This window comes from Leptosomus discolor, chromosome 1 (assembly GCF_034619465.1).
Source record: "Leptosomus discolor isolate bLepDis1 chromosome 1, bLepDis1.hap2, whole genome shotgun sequence".
NCBI lineage: Eukaryota > Metazoa > Chordata > Aves > Leptosomiformes > Leptosomidae > Leptosomus > Leptosomus discolor.
In genome coordinates, this window is record NC_141391.1 from 96802347 (window position 1) to 96818417 (window position 16071).

The window sequence follows — 16071 nt, forward strand, 5'->3', positions numbered from 1 at the left end:
ACCTTCACAGTACTGGAGATTAAATGATGGGTTGCCAGCCTCTGAACAAGAGAATAGCCTGGTGTTGATAAGAGTTAGCAGTTGTTTTTCATGGTGTTTAATGCTAGTTTCTATTATTTCATCTCTGGCAGTGTGAGTCCCTGTAGCTATTTAGGATGGTAGCTTATACAGTGCCTAAAGAAGGATGTTGGGTTGGGTTCCCCTCCCCCTTCCCATTTCCAAGACCATTCATGATGCAGTCAAACATCAAGAACTTTGGATCTTTGGAATTGACGTATCTAAATAAAATCAAATATAAACATTGTGACGGTTTTCTGTAATATTATAAGGCATGTTTGTAGACAGATTTCTGAAGGGTAAATAATACAACAAATAACATAAGTAAAAAAACATTCTAGATCTGTAAAACATGCCCTATTTGAATAGATCTTTCTGAGTCCACGTAAACATCTTTTTCAAAGTGTGAATATTAGGCACTAATATTTACCCATTTGACATCCAGATTGCTGCCTCTACTGTCATGCTATACAGTGAACTTCTGTTCATTTGCTTATCCTTCATGGTCATAAACTACGAATGTTGTTCCCAATGCTAAATTTAAAATTTTTTCCTGATTGTTTTTATTTTGCTGGACATGGATATTTTATTTATTTATATTATTTGTTTTCTTACCAGTTGTCTGCATTTCATGAACACCAATTAAAAATCTTTTCTACCAACTTCCCCTTGTTCCATTTGAAAGTATGTAATTGCTGCTTTAATTTCTCTTCCTGACTAGAATAAGGTTTTAAAATCAACAGAGTTGTCTTTTGTGATTGTGAGATCTTGAGATCCTAATAACATATTTAACTTTTAATAAGTGTTTATATTGTTTAGAGTCTTCTTCCCAGTTGTCCCTTTTAAAACATCAGTAGTCAGTACTGTGTACTCTTTGCAAAAAACAAATGTAACTGAGTCATGATCATTTGCATTTAGGTGGCCCCATTTATTTTCATATGTTCTTCATCTGTTTGCCAGAATGAAGTCTAATGCTGAATTCTCTAAAAGCATTCTTTTCTTAAAAAATGGTATACAGTTTTGGGGAGGGGGGCACGAGTAGTCTTACTAACAGACCTCAGGATTTATTGTCTTCTAGACTTTTGGGGGAGAGGAAGAACAGAAGAATCAAGCATTTAAAATACATTCACTGTTACACAATTATTATTAGGGCAACAAAGATAAAAGGTGACATTATTAGAAAAAAATTCATCTATCGAGAAGTCTTAACCTTTAATACGTATGAAACGGCTCATACTGTTCCAGATGTCAGTAAAGGCCTCGATCCTAACCTGGGAATGTGTTTTCAGTATCAAGACCTATTCATGTAGGGAGTTAAGAATTGAATGTTTCTATGCTTTAAACGCATTTAAATTATATAGCAAATAATAAGATGGCATACCTTCATTCTCTAGGCTTAATCCATGGATATGTTTTAATTCTGCTTACGGTGGGACTCTTACCAGGACAATAAATATGTTGAAAAGGCAGTTCAAAAATACCAAAGGAAGGAGAGAGGCAAAATTATACCAGCCACCAATTACCGATGATCTTCACTTCTGTTACGAATTTCCTGGGAGGAATTTGCATAGGGTTTTTTCAGATGTAGACTCACATTCAAGCATTCCCCTTAAAAGCAGTACATTCATTTTACTGTAAGAAGCATAATGCATGTATGAGGAGTTGACCAAATTTAGTAATTTGCAAATTTCCCTCGATTATTTTAAGTAGTCAATTTATATTAAATACTATATTTATGAAAGTTATCTTCTTACCATATATATATGTCACTCATTAAAGCTTTCATATGCACTGTATGCAAAAAAAAAAAATTTGTAGAATTTTTTGTCACTGTGTTTGTGTGCTGTCAGTGCTGTGAAATCGTTGCTATTGGTGATCTGTTGTAAGCTTTATGATTAATCCATTTACTTTTTTCCTTTTGCAGAGAAAGTATCACTCTGCAAAGGAAGCTTATGAACAGCTTTTGCAGATCGAAAACCTTCCTGCACAAGTAAAAGCAACTGTCTTACAGCAGTTAGGTATGTAAAATTAACTTTTATTTTCCTGTGTGTTTCTTTTTTCTATCTTCACTTTCAGCAGTGTTTTTTAAGGCTCCATTTCTGAAGTGAGTCTTAGACACTGAGTATGATACGTGAGATTTTCACCCAAAATAGACTGCATAATAGTAGATAAATAAGTAAATAAGAGAGGAGGAAAAGATTTTAATTAAACTTACAAAATTAAAAAGCTCTTAGACTTGCTACAGTATATGTGTTTCAGATTTTGGGCAATGAGGGGGTGGTCTTTCAGAGGAGGAATGCAGCAGTTAGAATTCTGTATTCTCTGTTCTGCCTCTGAGAACATCCTTTGATTAGCCAGGCTAAATGCAGTAAACGAAAATACTGTTCTGTTGCAGAACAGAAGAACATGGCAAATAGAAGGCTTACCTTTGCTTTCTCTTTAATTATAGAACATAATGAAACCTATTTCTATAATGAAAAAGTTTATCATCAGATTCCATAAAAGAAACCACATAAAAAGAGAAGAAGCATTATTTTTTTAAAATTTTCGTCTTCCATATTTATAGGAAGCTGAAAAGTAATTTTTAGACCAAAATTTCTAGTGGGTGGGTAGAATAAATTACTTTTGTCCTATATGTCTTGTAAAAGTATTTCCAGAATATTTTGTTAAAATTGTTCAACCCAGTGCAAAACTTCTTCATTCACTTTCTCCATGTTCTTCATCTATTTTATTATTCTAAATATTCATTTAGCCTGCTTATGCCTATTTTTATCCCCCCCCCCCCTTTCACATAGTAGTCATTTAATTCAAGTTAGTAACTGATCCCGGGTTATGGCTACAGTGCTTTTGTTTTTTGTAATGCAGGTTGTGTATGGATTCTGAGTGGGCTAATTTGTTTAGCTTTTGCTTCTTCTGTGTGAAATAGCAAATGAAGCTGCTGGAGGAGTTTACTGCAAGGACGCTAGGTGCTGATCTTTTTCCTGTCACACAATGGCTTTGCTTATATTTTAGTATCCCCTTTGAAATTTTTTTAACTTGGTATTATCCCACCTAGTGAAAATTGTCAGCAATTCCATCCAGAAAGGCTGTACATACGATCAATGGAAGACAGCCTTCCCAAAATAGCTGACTAGTGCTTTTTCAACTCTGTTTGATGTATGTTACCACAATAGAAGCAAAGGCACATGGTGATAGGTATAAAATCTGACCACAGGTCTCTGTGCTAACAGTAAGAGCAATGACTTTGAGAATTATCTGCTGCCTAAAACATGGATTAACTCAATCAGCATAGGTCGCCTAGTTTTGTAGCATGGGTAGCTTCTATGTAGAGAAAGGGAAGGAGTGGTCTTAACGAGAACATTCAAGGAATAATAGCATTTCTTTTGCTCTTCACTGTTAACTGTGGTGTTTATCAGATTATGGTGTTTCTTGGAGATTTAGTCTCTAGCTGCTGGTAATAAAAACACCTCCTCAGAAAGCGTAGTCCAGGTGGTGCACTGCTGCTTAGAAAAAATAGTAGAAAATACCTGCCATCTGCCAGAATGCTACTGGCAAAACCCAATCAAAATGTGTTTGTGTTTCTATGTTGAACTTTGTTTGTTTTCCTTAGCTAGCTAATATTTAGCGAGCCACAGTTGAAATTTAGGCAAGTTCAGGTGTCTTGTGAGAGAATTGCTAAAATCTTTGCTCTTGTTGCTGGTTTCCAGAGCAGATCGCTGTGGAGGAGAACCCTGTGATTCTCAGATAAATAGATGCCTATTTGAGCCGATGCATGCTGACTAGTTCAGGTAGACGGAACAGTCAGATCTTGTACAGTTGGATAAGAGCAGTTTGTTTCTTCTTTTGTGCCATTTCACTTGCTTTCCAGGCAACAGTTCTTTTCATTGCTTTGCCTAAAATTATATTGAATTAACGAGACTGAAGATCTAATCTGTCCTGCTATTCTTTCTTCATTTATACTCAGCAGTTGCATAAGGAAAAGTGTAAGAACAATGTAAGCATCTGCTTAAGAGGTTTCCAGAGTGCACTCTCAATGATTTTTGGCTAGGGGCATTCCTAGGTGGTGTCCACGTAGTTGGATGAGATATCATGAGATGCTAAAATGGGAGGAGGCTCATCTCTTCAGATGGTGGCATTTATTGGAGAAAAAAATATCAGTTGCCACAAGTTCAGCGCGAGAGTGATTGATAAGCATAAAAAACACCCTGCAGCATGAGCTGGGCTAGCACATCCCCTTGGCTGAGGCAACACAGGGATTTGTAACAAATTAGATTGTAAAAAGACGTAGAAAAGAGCTTGGAATGTTTGAAGTATGGACAAAACCTGCGTTTTTGTTTGTTATATTAAAAATGTCCCAAGAGTGGATGAGTAGTCAATATGCTAGTTGGGAATTTGAGTTATGTCTTGCAAATGGGAAACTGCACAGCCTGCCAGGGTTTTTCCATCATCAAACCTTTCTGTACGGTTTTCATTTTATGCGTGAGGAAAAGAGAGAGATCCAATTTCCTTCCAGTGCTATTCTAGTAGAAAACTTCCGTTTGTTCTCCCTCACCCTCTCTCTTGCTTTCTGCCTTTTTCACCTCCCTGCGCAGGAAGGTAAAATTGGGAAGCAATCCTTGTTTCAGCAGTGAAAGTAGATAGGGATTGCTAGTTCTCATTTCTGTCTCCTGGAAAAGGATTCTTTCTTTTTATCAGTGAACTTCAGTAAAGATCTCCTGAAGATATGTGTTATCTTTCACTTCGGCAAGGTTCTGATGAAACAGAAAATAGGCATGACCACACAAAATTTCCAAAGGTTCAGGAAATTGTTTAATGTCTTTTTTTAGTCCCCGAACTACTACCTTTATCTCAGGCTTTGCTTGGCACTGCACCCGATAGATTTATCCTTAACGTACATTTATGCAGGTGCATTCTGATAACCACCCTCACATAAGCCTTTTTTTCTGAAGCATGAGTATATTCTGTATGCTTAAGAACTTCGGTGACTTGGGATTTGAATTAAAATCATAGTTTGTTTATGAAGTCCGTGAGAGAAGGTTGTCTATGTTCTGTGTCTCTGAAAAACTTACTGTGCTTTTTCCTTTTTTTTTTTTTCTTTGTTGGGTAGGATTTTGACTTGATCCATCTTCAGCGCTATAACCACTTGGCTTCTAACATGACATTTCTTGCAGTCCATGAAATATTCAAACTCCTGCTTCTGACCATGGTTTCCAACTGATGCTTCTTAAAATACCTCAGGCGAATGTTATTCAGTAGATATGATTTTCTTTTAGATTGCCTTTTTTAAAGCTTGGAAGTTTGCCTTTCATTTGCCAAAGGTCACTCTGACTGTTAACAAACTATAAGCCCATGGAATAAAACCCAAGCTGTGTAGAACAGGTAGAATAAAGTATTTAAGATATAGTCTAATTTACAGAGAGTGAAGTAAAGCTGCAAATACTCATCAGTTCAGTTCTCAGCCTTGCCTATTTTGTCTAGCATTTCAGATGAGATCTGGATCTTTTGAGTGGTATTAGCTGTTCATGCAGTTGGACTGTATCAAAACGTGTAAGCTTAAGGTGCTGATGTTCAGCTGATGGAGGTTTTAAATGGAGTTACAGTGCAGGTGTGTGTACAACTCTAACTAAAACATTATACAAATTGGATATTTTATGAAATTGGTATCGCAGTATTGCACAAGGGACCATTTATGGGCAGGACACTATAAAAACATAAGGACAATGTGTTGTCACATCTCACGTTTTACAAATGTTGGCTGAAAAGCAGCATTTGTTAAGACACATACATGGAGATTATGCAAACAGCAAGACATTGCTGACCAGTGTGGTATGTAGTGATTTCAGCAAGCCAGCTGCCTGGTACAGAGGATTTCCTTGTACTCATAATATGACTGGCAGTGAGATGATTTTGTGGCTGCTTAAAGGAATTCCATCTAAGTATAGAGACAGATGAGGAGCAGCTTGAGGAGGTGGTGAAGGTGCTTTATTTGCAATGGTAACCAAGCCTTGCATCAGTGCTAGAGCAGAGTTGCATTTTAGTAGCATGTAAAAGAGGATAGGGGAGCATGGATTGTGGGAGGCTTTCAAAGTGGGGGTGAATAATTTATCTAGTGTAATGAAAGAAAAAAAGGCATTTGAAAGAATATGTGTGGTTAGATGAGGAAATGATCTTTTCAGCGGAATTTGTTATGTAGATGCGAGGTGATTGCGTTCGTCAAGGTGAATGGAAAGGATGTTGGAGCAATGAAGATGAAATGACAGTGTAAGAAAGATTAAAGTGGAGATACAAAAATTATGACCAAGGTTCTGTTGGGGAATTGTCCAAACGTAGATATGAGATAAATATGAGGATTTAGAAGAAAAGGAGTAAACTGAACATGATATACAGATAATTGATGTGCGTGACAGGAAGAATGATGGCATTTTTCACAAAGACAGGGAAGATTTCTGTGTTCAGAGGATGAAGGAGTTAACACTTTCAGATTTTTTATAGTAGAAGATTGAGCAGTTCATTATTGCTCTACTAAGCTCATAGAAAATTATTTAAACCAAAGAAACCTGCTTTAAAAGTACTTGAAAGTTATTTTTAGTTAGGGTCCTTCTGTCCTATAATTTTAGTACAGAACTTTAAAAATTTAATTCGTAATATTATATGTAAGTGATATTATTGTTTGATACTCCTGTTTTTAAAGAGGAACTAGTTCTATGAGTATCATGCTGTGCCAGAGTGTTACGTGGTCTTAGGGAATTTCATTTCTACCATTTATGGATTCTTTTTGTAGGCTGGATGCATCACACCGTGGATCAGCTTGGAGACAAGGCAACCAAGGAAAGCTATGCTATACAGTATCTCCAGAAATCTCTAGAAGCAGATCCAAATTCTGGTCAATCCTGGTATTTCCTTGGAAGGTGAGAAATTACATTATAGACAGTATAACTGTATTTGTGAGTTTTTGAGGATACTCATTATTTTGAGTACCTTATGTTGTTTTTCTTATTAATACTTTCAGAGGAAAAATGAAGGGAAAGGATGTATGTATCTACTGAAGTCTTAATTTTCTGGAAAGTGTATAAAAAGACAAGGTGCTAACATATTTGACGTGAATATAGATTAGAAGTTGAAATGAAATATGTTACTCAGGTGGTCCTGCTTTTTTTTTTTTGTAGTTTTTATTCAGTCTACACATTTACAGTAATCTGAGTCTGCCCTGCCTGGTTTTCCCCATTCCGCCGCCTCCTACCACATCTTCTATTCTCTCTTTCTTTTTCGGTAAATGCTCCCTAAATATTGTTACTTTTCTTTATACCTTTTTCACAATTATACCTCTTTCTGTTTCGGTAAATGCTCCCTAAATATTGTTACTTTTCTTTATACCTTTTTCACAATTCTACCTCTTTCTGTTTCTCAGACTCTCCCTTCTAATCTCAATCACTTCTTGTACTAAAATACAATATTTTGCCAGGTATACATACATTTATAAATGGAATACATTGCAATGAAATACTAGGCCAAGATAGCTCGGTCATAAATTTGATGATAAATTTTCTTGGTCTCCTGTTTAAGAAAATAGAGTACTTTACACAAACAAGCAGTAACTCTTGAAATGACCAGGTTCTGGACGAAGCTTTGAGGGCAATTCAATGTGAACAAGTCAGTTCTGTTGAGAAATACATTAGAAAGGAATTATGAAAAAAGGAAATTAGTATCCTAACCTTGCTATTTTCTAGCTGACTGTCTTGGAGGTTCTGGTCATATACAACTGGAACCTACTTTTGTTTTAGTCATCCTAATTGCATTCCTCTAGCTGTTCCTACAAGAGCAGGGCTCTTTGACCAGCTGTCTGCAGGCTTAAGGGAGGAACACTGCACTGAGTGTGAAGGGCAGAGGAGTAAAGGTGTGGAGAGCAAAGGAAAAATGAGCCAGGGATCGTCCACTGGCCTGAAACCTTGGGTTTTTTCTTAAGTAGTCTCATTCCACGTGCCCTCAGCTAGCTGAGTTCTTACACGGCAGCAGGACCAAGCCAGGGCTCCATGAAGTATGTGTGCACAGCTGCCATGCTACTGCTCCTACTGTGCCAGTCCTTATGGTTGGAGTGAAACCTAGGCCCATACAAATAAGGGGGAGAAATGCAGGAAATGGGGGGAAAAGAATCTAGTGGAAGCATCTCTTATACTCTACAGGGAGGACTAGAGCGAAAATGTTCCTGTGTCCCATTCTTCCAGTCCATACACTGGCAGGAGAAGAGGAAAGGAACAGAGTTACAGGGTTGTGCGTTCACTCTTCCTCTTTTTCTGTCCTCATGTATTTCCTTGTGTTACTCCTTCCTCTGCTGGTTGTCCAAACTGGATAGCAAGTTGGTTTAAAGCTACCTTTCAAAAATATACCACCACCCCCCTCCTCCCCCACTGAATAAAATTCATCACTCTGTTTTAAATTTTGTTGGGTGCTTAATGTTGGTACTATCTTCATCAGAGTCCTTATGTATCTGATAGGCAGACAGATGGAAACATGTCTGTTGGAACTTTGGGTAGATTGTGATTAAAATGATCTTGTCAAACATTGTGTTCACACTTAATGGATGTTTTTAGGCAAAGTGCTGCTAGATTTTATTGTATTACTTTCCTAGTGTGCCTTGAGAACACGTGAAAGTGTGTAGCACGTTTGACAAACCTTTGCCTGTACTGTTCTGCTTCATTTTTATTTTTTACTAGAATAAATTTTCTGTTGTTATTTATGTGTTTTGAAAGTTGTCAGTTCTTTTTCCAATAGGGAAACTTACTACAAACAATATAAGCAGCAGAGCTATTGTAGATTAAACTAGTAAATGTGTATATATTTTTAATATTGTATTTATTTGAAGCTTTTAATTTTAAAAAGGTAGGTATTATTCCCTGTGGTATAGTTGTAGTTCTCTTTAGACTTCTGATATTTATGCTTATAATGCCAGAATACCTTTGAATTTGTACGTGAAAAATATTCAAGTAAGAAATTATGAAAAAAATCTAGAACAGCAGGATTTTTTTCAAAATTCTGTGCTCTAGATATACCGTAAAACTAAGTGATTTGTTGTTCATTACTTTAAAACTTCCTGAGCTGTATGTGAGAAAAGCACTTAAAGAGCTTCCCAGGCAATAGGAACCATCCTGATTGAGTTAGTCAGTATCTCTTAATAATCCTGAAACACTTCTTGTAGAATATGAAGTTTCATAACCATTCGTTTGATGAAACAGGTAGCTTAATTGTTTATAATGCTATCTGTAGATAAATATTGTCCTTATTGGTTGGTAAGTGAAAGAAATACAAGTCTTTAAAATGTGGTATGCAGTAAGCTAGGGTTTAAGCCGTTCTGGTGTGCTTTTTAAATAAAGAAAATGTTGATTGAGATGTTTGAGTCTGCTTATGCCTGGCGTTCGGAAACAGCAAGTGTTTTGGATTCATACAGATGTGTATGTGTTTGCATGACTTAACAGTTATCAGATCAGTCTTGGTAAGCCATCCTCAATGTTTACCTTCTGTAAATATTACCGAAGTTCTTTTTTTCTTCTCCCAGGTGCTATTCAAGTATTGGGAAAGTTCAGGATGCCTTTATATCTTATAGGCAATCTATTGATAAATCAGAAGCAAGTGCAGATACATGGTGTTCTATAGGGTAAGAATGATACAGGGTAATACAGTGTTATAATTCAATGCTAATATATGTAAATAAAGACTATCAGCTTTTTAACTCTTTTTGTGCTCTCAAGGGGACTGTAAAGCTTTTTTGTTTATACCTTCGTGTTGTCAGACTTGTCTGATTTGAAGTTTAAATAATAAATTTATATTTTCTTTCTCAATTTTTTTAAAAATACTGAATATGCTATGTATATGAGCTTTGTATGTTAAGAATTTGTGTTGTTTATGCTTATTACTGTACTATATAATGGCAGAGTTTATTAAGGGTTTTGTGGGGGATGTGTATATTTGACTTGTTTGTCTTTTGACTTTGTTATTAATTCTCAACTTCACTAATCTTTCTATTCAGTGTGCTGTATCAACAGCAAAATCAGCCTATGGATGCTTTACAGGCCTATATCTGTGCTGTACAATTGGACCATGGCCATGCTGCAGCCTGGATGGACCTAGGCACACTCTATGAGTCCTGCAACCAGCCTCAGGATGCCATTAAATGCTACTTAAATGCAACTAGGAGCAAAAATTGTAGTAATACCTCTGCACTTGCAGCACGGATAAAGTATTTACAGGTAAAACTAACGTATTAAGAAGTGGGAAATACTCTTCCAAATACACACCGGAGGGGCGGGGAGAAGTAACACACAAGTTTAACTTGCAATTGTTTGTGGTGTGTATAGCCTGTTTTCATGTGTATTGTAAGCATATCATAGCCTGTAATATTTTATTTCTTCATTTTTTAAGTGGAACTTAGTTCCTTATAAACCCTATTTTGCACATTTAATCAAAGCATACTGTTTTACATCACTTTGCTTTTTTCTTTGTATTGTCTACATTTTTAAGTTTTCATAACATATAGAGAGAATACACACATGCTATCTTTCACTCTTGTTTGCAATTTCAGAAAAAAGGAATTATGAGACCTCTGAATCCAGAGCTCATCTTTGTTCTGATTCTCACAAAGGTTTATATTCTGGTTACCCTCTTTATACTTAGCACCTTTCTAAAACCCCAAATTTTAAATCTATCCTCTCTTTTAAGACATAATTAGCTACAGCATTTAGGAAGATTTCATGGACTTGCTCTTACTAAAGTAGGCTTGTGTTAAATTTGCTTTTTACATAATTTTTCCTAGGCTCAGTTGTGTAACCTTCCACAAGGTAGTCTACAGAATAAAACTAAATTACTTCCTAGTATTGAGGAGGCATGGAGCCTACCAATCCCCGCAGAGCTTACCTCCAGGCAGGGTGCCATGAACACAGCACAGCAGGTGAGAAGTTGGGTTATGTTCTGCAGGTGCCCAGCTTTAAGGGTTCTTTACAATCGGTAGTGGTCAAGCTTATTTTATTGAGCACAGGACTGGCTTCTATTAATAAAAAGCCTTTGATTTATTTGCAAAGGGATATTAGATCAAGAAGCTCCCTATAATATGGGAGAAATATGGGGGTACCAATTTAGAACCTTTGTGGATTTTCATGATTTTAAAAGATTTCATCTTAAGTAGAAATGCTGCAGTGGTTTAATAATCCCGTGAAAGGTACACATTCCTCCATTGATGACCATATGGAAACTGATTTTTCAGTTATTGAGATCGGCTTCAGAATATCTACTCGGCCCTTTTAATATATATGGGCTGTTAAAATATTTAATTTAAAAGAAAGAATAAAGAATATATAGAACCATATTTTTGTCTTCCTTCTGTGATTCTTAGGCTTGTAAACCTCATCATCCAAATACTGAACCTGTACTAGGCCTCACTCAAACACCAATTTCACAGCAATCCTTGCCACTACACATGATTCCTTCTAGCCAAGTAGATGACCTGACCAGTCCTGCCAAGAGGAAAAGAACATCTAGTCCAACAAAGGTATATATTCTGATGAACTCAAGAGCCCCCTACCAAAATTACATGGAAATATGCATTAAAATGATGCAGCGTGCACAGAATTTGTGCTGTAAATTTTAATCCTTTGGCATCAAGGTGGGGAATGTTTTTAGGAATTCTAAAAAACTTTTTTCAGTGATGTGTTTAGTCAGGATCCAGTTCAGAGAGGAAGTGCGTAAGGGCAATGCAAACCGGTGGCACTGTTCTACAGTCATAGTTGTATAAGTGAAAAGGTACAATCATAGTGTGATGATAGAGAGGGAGACGATCATGTCATTCTGTCTATTGCCTCTGCTTATATTTAGAATTCAAGTGTTCCATTGTCATGTAATAGTGTTACAGTAGATAAAGTATTCAGTTTTAAACGTAGTGTACATTTCAGTTAATTATGAAATTTGATTTGATTGTTTCTCGTTATGATATTAGATACCATTTAATTTTTTCCACTGACTGCTCTTGATACTGTATGGGAGTGGTAGAATGAGACTTAGCATGTTTTAGTACGGTCTTTGTTTATATTGTTGAAATAATTTAATTGTTTCATAAGAAAGATTAAATCTAGATAGCAAAAGAAATCATGTTGACCCTTTGGTAGTCATGCATTTTAATGTACTGTTTTCTCTCAGAATACTTCAGATGTTTGGAGTAGTGGCCATACAGTGTCACATCCTCCTGTACAGCAACAAATTCATTCTTGGTGCTTGACACCACAGAAATTACAGGTAGGTATGTTGAAGATCTTCAGAAGCTTTGGTGTATTTTTTGTTTCTTTCTTTCTTCCTTTCAAGAAAATAAATCTGGAACTTTTTTTTTTTTTCACACTTCTGAAATTCAATGTGAAATACTTCCCAAATAATTCCGACAGTGTCATTCAAGTTGTGGCAATATTTATGGCTTCCCTATGTGAGATTAATTCAGTAGTAAAATAAATGATCTCTAGCAGAAACTGAACACTTAGATTGTATGAATTCTAAAATCTATAAAGTAAGAAAGTACAGTAATCCCTTTCTCTGATAGTGTTTTAAAGATAGATATGCAAATTGCCACGCTTGTATGCCAAGTGAGTTTTGCTACTTGCTGTAATGTGGGGGATATTGAAGCAGGTGAAGAAGAATTATAATATATCCTCATTTTCCTGAGGTCGCTTTTTGTATCAAATTGCGTAAACAAACGTGCACATTCTACAAAATGCAATGACTCAAATGAAATCTGGTATTGCTTTTCTATATTCTATGTCATCTAATATACGAAATGCTAGATTTTATTTTTGAAATCTTGTTTCAGGTCTTTTTTGTTATGATGTTTTGTTGTCTCTTCAGTTCATTAGGGCTTGCAGTGAGCTTCAGCAGGGATTCCATATTTGGAAAGTCAGGCCTAGCTGGAAACTCTAACCCATGTATCACAGATACTGCTTTGTATGCAAAGAAAAATAGAAGGGAACAGAGTGCATAGACAGAAGGCATTCTGATTGACTGAGCAGTGTTCCCCTCAACTCCAGTGTAGTTCTTCAGCTATTTTTCAATCTGAACAATATGGTCTTTATTATGCTGCAGATTTTTTCCCTACCTTCCCTCCTGATCCCCTCCACCTCCCCGCCCCTTCGGTCCTCCCTGATCACTCTTCTGTATATCTCTCTCTTCATGCCTTCACGTTATTTCTCTCTGCTTATTTTATATCCTACTACTTCTTCCCCACCTTTTTTCCAGATCTAGCTTCCTCCTATAAACAGTATCTAAGTAGGCTTCTCTGTCATAAAGTACAGTATACTGGATTTGCTGACAATAGCTTGACAAAGTTCCAGTATATGTGGATAGGAAAGCCAAAAAGCTATGATGCAAGAGGAGAGTGAATAAAACCTTTATTACATCTTCTGTGTGGCAGCTCAGAGGTTGGATGGATATGGCACGTAACGCACACCAAATGGCTCAGCTAACAAAAGGAGGAGGGAAAGGGCTGTGGCCACACAGTAGGCACTGGGGCTGCACCATGCCAGTGGATGAGGGATGGGTGTTGGTTGCACAGAATTGGTGGGCATCAAGACCAGTGTTGCCTGCAAAGCCTCTGTACCCATAGCACTGGAGAGACGCGCAGACTTAGCTCTGCTGACACATGTGCTAGGTCAGACTTTCTGACTCCTGTTACCCTATTTAGACAGGGTTTTTTAAAAGCAAAGTAACAGCTGCGGAGCACTGGTTTTGGCTTCTGTGTACCTGGTGCGTGCACTCCCATGGGGACCCTCTTTTCATCTCACAGTCATAGATAGGTAGATATAGATATATTAGTCTTATTCATTGCAGTCCCCTACAGAAGGACTTCTGAATGGAAGCTACTGTTAATCCAGGGAGTTTGGCATGAACCATCTTTAATCACTTTTTCAGACAGTGTTGGTTTTTTTTTACTTGATACTTTGCAAATGCAGTTGTACAAACAGAATGAACTACCGTTTACTTAATACTCATACTTCATTCCATTTGTGTATTAGTAATACAGCATAATCAAAGCAAAGGAGACAAGAAGGATGTAGAAAAATAATACATTCAGACCTGAAAAGAACTGAAGGAAGCCTGCTTTGTGTTTGGTTTTGGTGGGGCTTGCTTTGGTTGGTTTGTTGTTTCTTGTTTGGGGTTTCTTTTTTGGGTGGTGGTGTTTTTTTGTTTTTAAGGATTTACACTGATGAGAAATAGTTTAGTGTTTAAGAACAATCAAGAAAAATGTCTGTATGTCACCTTTTGTGTAGCACAACTTTTGCCCTCCTCTCCATACACCACCTCTTCCTTCTCAGATAGTGCTTTTGTGTTCCACAATTTCAGCACTTAGGACATACCACTTAGAAGCAGCAGACTTACTGGTAGAATGATGGTATGTGCTGAGTAGTTTAAAATTAATACACAGATCAGATTTTTGGTAATAGATACTGAAATTTATACATTGCAGAGGAGTTCAGTATCATAACATAAGATACTGCTCTCTGTAATTAACTTGTATAGGTTTCTGGGTTGTTTTCTTTTATATTTTCTATAATAATAAATAATTACATTTATATTTCATATGTCACGATAGGTTGAATTTACTTTGTGCTGAACAACATTAATAAAAGAATAGCACAGTACAGAAAAGTGTTGAAACATACATAATGATAATAAGAATTCTATGTAATCGTACTTGAATGTAGTTTTCTTTTATGGTACCAGTACACTTAATTTTAGTGTGGTGATAATATTTATATACTCAAATTAGTTTTAGTAACTAGCAAAAAGGTTTGGTTACAGAATAGTATATGGAAGGATGTTTGAGGCTGCAACAGAAATCTCAATCATGTTTTCAGCTTTACAAGTCTTCACAGATAATTTGTAGTATTGTATGCAAGACAGTTACTAAAAAATACACGCAATTTCCATGTTTCTGAACTGTACTGCTGTTTTTTCAGCACTTGGAACAGCTGCGTGCAAACCGAAATAATCTAAATCCAGCACAGAAACTTATGCTGGAACAGCTGGAGAGTCAGTTTGTCTTGATGCAGCAACACCAGCAGGTGAAAACAAAAATATTTTTCTGTTCTACAAAGCTTTTGTCAGTAATAGTGTCTGTTGTGTTTCTTGAATTCTGAAGAATTTCTGTTGTACAGAGTTCTTATACCCTTTACTACATTACATTAAATCATCTTTTTTTGTATAAAGTATAATTGTGGTTTACTGGTTGAAATGTAACAGATTTAGCTGTGTTTTATTGTAGGGCTACCAGATAATGTAAATGTTTTCAAGCCACACTTTGAGACTGAAGTGAGTGGACACATCTAAAAGCAATCTTGCTTGGAAAATACTTAGTTGTAGTAAGCTGTATTACAGCATAGCTCTTCTCTCGCTGTTTACTTCTTTCTCTCTTGGTGTCCAGCTTTAGCAGTAAAAAGCTACCGCTCAAAACTGCAGGGCCTAGAAGAAAAGTGTGCCAATAGCTTTACCTTAAAATTAGCTCAGTGCATTTGTAAAGAGCATGAGAGTCATGTTACCTCTCAACAGCCACTATGAAGATCTTGTAAATCAATATAAAATTGGAATCGACTGGTGCAATAAAGTACACAAACCTTGTACAATCTTTATTTTTTAAATTCTGCAGCTAATGTTCTTGTGCTTTGTTCATCTTCCGTTAGATGAGACAAACAGGAGTTGCACAGGTACGATCTACTGGAATTCCTAATGGGCCAACAGCTGATTCATCACTGCCTACAAACTCTGTCTCTGGTCAGCAGCCGCAGGTTGCTCTAACCAGAGTGCCTAATGTCGCTCAGCGTGGAATCCGTCCCGCCTGCCCCGGGCAGCCTATGGCTAATGGACCCTTTCCAGCAGGCCCCATTCCCTGCAGCACAGCAAGAACGCTGGGTAGTACAGACACTATTTTGATAGGCAATAATCACATAACAGAAAGTGGAAGTAATGGAAACGTGCCTTACCTGCAGCAAAACG

General features: G+C 36.7%; 1 protein-coding gene across 10 annotated transcripts in view; it reads left to right on the forward strand.

Annotated features, from left to right (window-relative positions):
• KDM6A (lysine demethylase 6A) overlaps positions 1-16071 on the forward strand; it is a 157800-nt gene that overhangs the window by 101737 nt on the left and 39992 nt on the right. For 2 of the 10 annotated variants that reach the window (XM_086477448.1, XM_086477439.1), the window contains exons 9-17: positions 1982-2075; positions 6839-6965; positions 9608-9706; positions 10079-10298; positions 10862-10996; positions 11438-11593; positions 12238-12333; positions 15039-15143; positions 15759-16071. The exon at positions 15759-16071 is cut by the window's right edge and continues 83 nt beyond it. In XM_086477448.1, the coding sequence (XP_086333574.1) occupies positions 1982-2075; positions 6839-6965; positions 9608-9706; positions 10079-10298; positions 10862-10996; positions 11438-11593; positions 12238-12333; positions 15039-15143; positions 15759-16071 (1345 nt within the window). Of the gene's footprint in view, positions 1-675; positions 742-1981; positions 2076-6838; positions 6966-9607; positions 9707-10078; positions 10299-10861; positions 10997-11437; positions 11594-12237; positions 12334-15038; positions 15144-15758 lie in introns of all 10 variants that reach the window. The other 8 variants (XM_086477471.1, XM_086477456.1, XM_086477432.1 and 5 more) reach the window with 7 other exon arrangements.